The 7,827-nt window shown below is 54.7% G+C and overlaps 1 protein-coding gene across 1 annotated transcript in view; it reads left to right on the top strand.

The window, feature by feature from the left end:
- Positions 1-1,847: 1,847 nt before the first annotated feature.
- Positions 1,848-7,827, top strand: part of CFAP45 (cilia and flagella associated protein 45) — a 28,301-nt gene continuing 22,321 nt past the window's right edge. Inside the window, exons 1-2 of the mRNA XM_086694580.1 lie at positions 1,848-1,905; positions 2,548-2,722. Coding sequence (XP_086550706.1) covers positions 1,848-1,905; positions 2,548-2,722 — 233 coding nt within the window. The remainder of the gene's footprint in view (positions 1,906-2,547; positions 2,723-7,827) is intronic.

Genomic DNA, 7,827 nt, shown 5'->3' with positions numbered 1-7,827 from the left:
TTACCTTGCACGGTAAGACGACTTTGCAGATATGGCTCCGTTAAGGATCCCGAGATGGGAAGATTCTTTTGGGTTATCCTGGTGAGCTCAACCTAATCTAATCACAGGAGTCCTTAAAATCAGAGACACTTTCCCAGTAGAAGGAAACGTGACTCATGTAGAGTGCTCAGAGACGAAAGGCTATTGGCTTTAAAGATGGAGGAAGTGGGCCACGGGCCAAGGAATATCGTGGGCTTCAGAAACTGGATTAAGGATTCACTCTAGAGCCTTGGTAAGTAAGGAACACAATTCTGCTGACACCTTAGTTTTAGGCCAGTGAGAACTCCTCAACGGTAAGATAATATACTTGTGCTATTTTAAGCCAGGAAATTTGTGGTGGTTTGCTAGAGCAGGAGTAGAAGACTAATACGCAAGGCCTGAAACGTTTTTCAATGGGAAGACTTTCCTTCTACTCAGAAAAGTTCAAGTGGGCTTATGTGTTTGAGATGATCTCAGAGAAGAATGTAAAAAGGAAAACCCCTATCACTGTTGGAAAAACAGAAGTAGCCGATAAGTTTAGGTCCTCTGGAGGCAGCTTTCTCTCTGGTGAGGCATACGATGTGTTCATAATTATATTTGCTGCATTACTGGGTCTCTTCCTGGCCAGAGAGAACTTCCGTTTTGGCCAGGCAGTGAGAAGAACGGCCTCTCTACTTACAATATCACACGATGGGGGGTATTGGAAGTTTTTCACAGACTGGCTTCTGGCTTTTGAAACAATGTCAACCCTTGTTTTTCTTCCGCTTTGCACGTACTTTTGGTGTTGGGTGCCACAGCACCTATTCTCACCGAGAATACGGCTGGCACTTTCCGGGTCCTGGCGTGAGGTGAGGTGGCGTGGCAGGCCGGCAGAGGGAATGTTCCAGGCACCCATTCCGCCAGCAGGACGGTAGGCAACAACTTCACTATTGCAGCTGATGGAGAACCACACACACAGGTTTCACAGAAATCCAAAAATCTACAAAACACACGGCCAAGCAGACACATGGCTGCGAGCCCTGATGTGAGTCTTGCAAGGGCTCCTGCAGAGGGAAGTCCTGAAACTTAAGCACTGAGAGCTTTGGGGTATATTCAGAGAAAGCCTGGCAGGGGATTCCCTGACACTACACTGTCACCCTGTCCTTCCTGCCTTGACTTGACACCTTTCCTTCAGAGAGGCGGCCTGGGTTGAGAAGAGAACACAGACTTGTGAGTTTGGACAGTGATCTCTCTTGGCCTCAGTCTCCTCTTTGGCGATGCGGATAATTACCCCCCAGGGATGAGGGTTCGGTGGGCTTACTGGAAGCATCAGCCAGCAGTCAGCAGGCTGCTGACTTTGTCGTGGCTCCTCCTGGGGCTGCTGGGAAGAGGCTGGGAGAGGAGAGGTGCCTGGAAAAGTCCTTCCCCCACTTGACTGCGGGCAGGGTCGTGCTCCCCCTTTCGGGCCTGTGGGGTATGCTACCTTGGATCACCCCCACCCTGATCCCACCTCCAAGGCTGTGGCCACCGCCCCCCCCCCCCCTTGTTCTTCTGAGCATCCCAAAGGAGACAAGGCTGGGAACTCCAGAGAAAGAATGTGGAGGCTGCTGGAGTAGGTCCTTTTAAGAACAACTAGAGGTGACCCCAGCTCCCTTCCTGCCTTCTCCCGGGGGCTGTGAACAGCTCTCGTGCCCCTGCAGACAACCCTTCAGCCCAGAGAGTGTCTCGAATGCACCCTGTGGCTTTGCAGCACAGAAGTCAAGTGGCGGTCAGCTTCGGACCGGCAGGCTGCCAGGGACCGGGGAGAGGTTTGCGAGGGGGAGAGCGGCTCACAGGGTCACAGAGTCATCATGGCGCTTCGGCCCCCGTTCTGCTCACCGGGCCTGGGGGAGAAAACGTACTTGGACGGTGCAGAGGCTTTGTGAGGCTTGGGGCACACAGACTGCCCGGGTCAGTTCAGTTTCGTCCCTGCAGGTTGGGGAGGTATAAGAGGCCGAACCAGACTGGGAAAATCATCAAACTTCTAAAAACACTTCTAGAACAGTCCATGCACAAACTGGGAAGCGGTTAAAAGGCAGGTTTCCCAAAGCCGGTTCCGTAGATTTCCATTCAGACAGTCGACAGGGCATGCGTTTTTTGTTTTGTTTTGTTTTTTTTTTAATAAACTCCCCGGTCTCCAAGCTGGAGGTCAGAGGCCCCACACTTCAAGGAACTGCTCCTGAAATGACACACACATCCTCAGGGCGGGAAGTCTTCTGTGGTCTAACCAGACTCTCTCCTGTTGTGAAACTTGTTTCTTCTGATCCACGGTTGGCGGGCACCTCAGTGGCACCGGCGCAACGGTAACCATGGTAACCCAGGGGGTGTCCCGGGGCCTGGCTCTTGCAGGAGGGCCGTTTGCTAGACGTCCTGGGCCTATGCCAGGCCCCTGAGGGTTCGGGTTCCGACCCTACGGTCCAGCCAGAGCCGGAGAGGAGAGCCGGGGGCGCCCGCGCGGCTCAGCCTTTGCGGGTCACTGTTCCCACCCGGGGCAGGGGTTCGGGTCCCCAGACCGCGCCCGACGCCGGGTGAGTCCGCGGGAGCCGAGGGGCGGGGCCGGGCCGGGGGCGGGGCCGGAGCCCGCGCGCTCTTGTTGCTATGGTAACGCATCAACATCCAGCGCCCTGGTGGCGGTGTGGGCTTTGGAGGCGGCGGAGGCGCGCAGCCAGAGCCTGCGGCTGAGATGGTGAGGTCCCGGGAGAACCAAGGAGGGGGGCCTCAGGTGTCCTGAACTGGGTTGGGGTTCCGAGCGGGGAGAGCGGAGGGCTGGGGAGGGCAGAAGTTGTGTCGAGGTCTGGGGTCAGGAAGGCCCAGGAGCGAGGCTAGAAGAAACAAGGGAAGTCCTGAGGGGGCTCCAAAGGAGGAATGATGGGTGGGGTCGCTAGGGATTGAAAGCGTGGGGTGGTGTTGAGCGGGGGAGCTGCGGAGAAAGGGGTGTTCTCGTCCCTGTCCCTCAGGCTAGGACCCCCACTGGCTGGGGCCTGTGGACCGTGATGTGGGAAAACCACTGGTGAGGAGGCCACGTGACGGGTCATAGCACCAGTTCGGCCACCGATTAGCAGAGTGACAATGCACAAGTCACCTAGGGCCCCCGAGCCTCAGTTTTCTCTCTTCGGATGGGGGGGGCCTTGGTTCACTCAGCAGGTACTCAACAAACATTTGTGAATGAAAGGTTTGAAAAGCCCTGGAGAGGGACTGGGTCTGCTGTGGCAGGCCTGGGGGTTCCCCGGGGTGGGAAGGATCACGGAGTCCTGAAGGTGGGAAGGATCACAGAGTCCTGAAGGTTGACAGGTGCACCAGGCCTGGGAGGAGCCGTGAAGGGGTGTCTGGGTTGTGTTGGTCCCTGAGGGATAAGGGCGTGGGACAGAGGACAGGTGGTGGAGCCTTGGTTGGGTGTGGGAAATAACCTTAGAATTTCTGGGGCACACCAGCTGCCCTGGGTGTATCGTAGACACATTTCATGCCCATAGGTCCCCCTGCTTTTCTAGGGCTCGGTGGTTCAAATGCAGCATCCCCAAGTAGGAATTTCAGAAGAGGTTTGTTAATTATAAAACAAGTCTCCAACAAAGACCAGCTCCCCATATCTGAGGATTCCCTGGGGTATTGTAGTGGGGGATCCCCTTTCATTTATCACTTTTTTCTTTTTTTTTTTTTTTAATATTTATCTATTTTTGAGAGACAGAGAGAGACAGAGCATGAGCAGGGGAGGGGCAGAGAGAGAGAGGGAGACACAGAATCCGAAGCAGGCTCCAGGCTCCGAGCTGTCAGCACAGAGCCCAACGCGGGGCTCGAACTCATGGACCGCGAGATCACGACCTGAGCCGAAGTCGGACACCCAACAGACTGAGCCACCCAGGCACCCCCCAAAAAATTTTTACTGTTTATGTATTTATTTTTGGGAGAGAGGGAGAGAGAGAGAGAGAGAGAGAGGGAGACAGAGAATCCCAAGCAGACTCCGCACTGTCAGCACAGAGCCTGATTCAGGGCTGGGACTCAGGAACCAGGAGATCATGACCTGGACCGAAATCAAGAGTTGGATGCTTAACCGACTGAGCCCCCCAGGTGCCCCAGAATTGTCGTCTTTAGAGGATTCAGATGAGGGATTCCTCACCTAAGGGCCACTCAGGGTCAGGGTTGGCCTGCTGAACTCCCTTGGACAGGACTGGGCATGTGGGCACCTTTGAGAAGTAGTGGGTCAAGTGAGTGATCTCTGCTCTTTCGGCAGGCCTTGTGTGTGTGTGTGTGTGTGTGTGTGTGTGTGCTCGCGCGCGTGTATGGTGCTGCTCACTAGCTTTGGAGAGTGTTTGGAGGAGTGGGGAGGTTGGGAGGGGTGCTGATGGCCGCAGGAAGGCAGGGGTCACACTTAGGCAGGTTTCCAGGACTCTTGCAAAAACAATAAACAGCAACACCCTTCAGAAGGAGGGTTGGGACCTCAGTACTGACCAAGATGCCACCTTCGGATGGCATCGCACAGATGGCCAACCTTGTGTCCCGGCTGGCGAAAGAGGTGGCCTGAGTGGATCACTCAGCAAAAGGCAGGTGCCTGGTGCGTGGACATCCCCACCTTCTTGGACACCAAAGGCCACGGAAGGGGAAAAAAATCGGGCCAAGAGCTGGAAGTCTGCATTTGCCGGCCTGTGGTGCGAACCTGTATGAAAAGAGGGACTGGAACCCGGGGTGGAGAGCACGTCCAGGAGAGGGCGTGAAAGGTCTTTGTTCAGCTGACAGGTGTAACAGGACAGAGAAAGTCCACAGCTGTCTGCGTCATCCATGCTTCAGCTGTCTTGCTGGATTTGAGCTGAACGTACCAGATCTGAAGTTTTTAAGGGCGTCACTTTTCTGTGTTCAGAGTCAGAGCATCAGGCCCACGGCCCTGTTTTGTTCTCAAATAAATATAGTGTGTTATCTATAAAAATAGTTACCTGCTCCACGGCAGAAAACTATCCACTATAAGAACCGTCTTAAGATACTAATGGTCACCCCGGGGCGCCTGGGTGGCGCAGTCGGTTAAGCGTCCGACCAGCCAGGTCACGATCTCGCGGTCCGTGAGTTCGAGCCCCGCGTCAGGCTCTGGGCTGATGGCTCGGAGCCTGGAGCCTGTTTCCGATTCTGTGTCTCCCTCTCTCTCTGCCCCTCCCCCGTTCATGCTCTGTCTCTCTCTGTCCCAAAAATAAATAAAAAACTTTGAAAAAAAATTAAAAAAAAAAAAAAAAAAAAAGATACTAATGGTCACCCCAAGTTTCTGTCCAACATTTTTGTGGATACGCATTCTGGGCATGTGCCCTCCAAACACACATTTCCGCCGGAATAACTTGCACGTTTCTTATAACCTGCTTTCTGCAAAGTTGGTGTATTACGGAGATTGTCCTGTATCGATGACAAAGTGAAAGCCATCCGACTGACCAGCTAATCTTTCTGCATCAGAGTCTCTCCCCAGATTCCTAACAGAGGCCAAATTCCTGTGGTCCTGGGGTGGGATGGTATTTGAAGAGAGAGAGAGAGAGAGTCAGCTAGGTCAGCAAGATGAAAATATCAAAGCGGGGCTGGCATTTTTATCGGTCCCCAATCCTCCCAGTCGCTCTTGCCTCCCCAGCTATAGCCAGTTTTAACGGTCTCTCTTCCTTCCCTTCCTTCGGAAGCCGCCTCCCCCCGCGGGCTCCGCTCAGCTTCTTGGGGATATTTATTTGGTCATGCAAGAAATAAAACCAGCCCTTCACTTCCTGAAAGAACCTTTTGGCTACCGTCTCTGGCCTAGAGGGATCTAACTTTCCATTTCTGCTTGGTTCTTCATTTTTCCTAGTGCTTTTACACGGTGACCTCCCTAGTCCTTGTAACTCTTGGCGAAACTGGCTGTGCTAACCATGGTGCGTGGCTTGTGGCTTCAAAGTCAGCATTTCCCCCGTGAGGTTTCTCAGCCACCCAACCCTAGAGAGCTCAGTGCTTCCCTCTGCCCTGCCCAGGGGCCACTTTCCTGTGGTCATCTCTTTTCCTTCCTCTCATCTGCCTTCTAGGCTCAGGCAGGCTCTCGTGTCTCTTGAGTGACTTCCTCTGGACCCGGGTCCCAAGGGCGCAGGAAAGAGGGGATTGGACCTCAGCCCTGGAGGAACCTGTAGTCTCGTGGACACCTGAGGGAAGAAAAAAACCTGCAGGAGCCCTTGAAAAGAACCGGGAAAACAAATGCAAAACAATAATCATACTTCCCATCTGTATTCCAAGCCCTCTCACATACATTCGTTTCCACGGTGATTCGGAAAACGCGGAGCGGTGTAGTGACCCGGAGCCAGGCGTGTTCTGGGCCTCGTGGAGGTCACCTGGCCGGGTTTTATTCATTCATTCTTCATCAAATGCATCCTAAGCGTCTACTGTGTGCCAGGCCCCACGCCGTTCCCCTTAATTATACCCAGAGCTCTCGCCATCCCTGCTGAGCCAACGCCTTCCACCTTTTCCAGGTCTCCCAATGCGTTCCCTCCTCCTCCCTTTTGTAGCTTCTATTCATTTCTTCTTATTCTATTTTTGGTGGAAAGGGGACCACTTACCATATAATAACCCTTCAGACTCTGTTATTAGGCATCCTCAGGGCCTGCTATATTTGCCTTTTAATAAATCCAAGCTTGCCTGCTCTGCTGTCCCCGGGGCTGCCTGAGGCTGTAAAGGGAGGCTCCCACTGGAAGCCAGGCGGTGCGCTCAGCTGGAGAATAATCTCCCGATTTGGTGTGAAAGCCTGATCCAGGTGGAACAGGTGCCCAGGGCTGTCTTTTTGGTCAGGGCAGGTCGGAGAGAGCTTTTAGAACACACTGCCCAGGGTCTGGTGACCTTGAACGACAGAGTCCGTTTCCCTGGACGGCTGCTGATTCCCAGGTTCGGGAGACCCAAAGTGGGTAGCTCGTGCCCCCGAGACGGCCCAGCTTAGAGAACTGTGGGACTGCGTGGCTCCTCCAAAGGGGGATTTGGATCAGCTTTAGATGAAGCCTGGAGTCGCCCCACAGTTCTCACAGAAACCGCCTCCTGGGGACAGACTTCCCTCCGGGCAGAGCTGAAGCCTCGCTGAGCCTTGGGCGCGGAGGGTGTCTTAGCCAGTCTCGTGGGTTGCAGGCCAAGGGCCAGAACTCTACTTTGAGTACAAGGGCATATACTGAGGGGATTTGGGAGAGCTCCCGGCTGGGAAAGTATGCGTGGAAAACGGCGACAAAGGGAGATGCTGCAGCCGGAACCGGGGCCAAAATCACAACCCGGACCTGGCCTGGCAAGGACCCTTGACGCACGGGGAGCTTGGTGGGTGCTGCTGTGGGCGTCCTTTTCAGCAGGGCTCCAGGCGCTGGGTGCAGCTGCTGCTGCTGCCTTCGCCAGCACCTCTCTGGGCCGCCAGCTCCCCTCCGTTCTCCGGCTCAGGGGATCCGATCGGTGAAGCCGAGGCCCTCTGCCCAGGCTCAGAAGGCGCATGTGGATCTGGTGTTTTTAGCATCTATAGTTGGAGGAGATGGGCCTTAGCTCTCACAACTCATTAGATGAAGACTTCTCCAAATAGTGGGAGATACTGGGTGGTTAAGCTTTAGGGGTCCCAGGAGTGAAAGCCACAGCGTGGACACCATCAAGCAGTTTGCCTGATTGTAGAGGAGCCTTTGATCCACTGGAGTTTACGGGGCACCCACCGCGCGCCAAGCCGTGGGCCAGGTGCCTTTCCATCCTCGGTGTCCTCTGGTCCCCCCCGGAACCTCGTGAGCTGGTGGAGACATGGAGGAGGGCAGAGAGCCGTGTTAGTTGCCAAGGGGGCTCCGAGCTCAGGCTGAGAGG

Source organism: Puma concolor, chromosome E4 (assembly GCF_028749965.1).
Source record: "Puma concolor isolate L17-30 chromosome E4, mPumCon1.1.hap2, whole genome shotgun sequence".
Classification (NCBI taxonomy): domain Eukaryota; kingdom Metazoa; phylum Chordata; class Mammalia; order Carnivora; family Felidae; genus Puma; species Puma concolor.
This window is presented reverse-complemented; position numbering and strand designations above follow the sequence as displayed.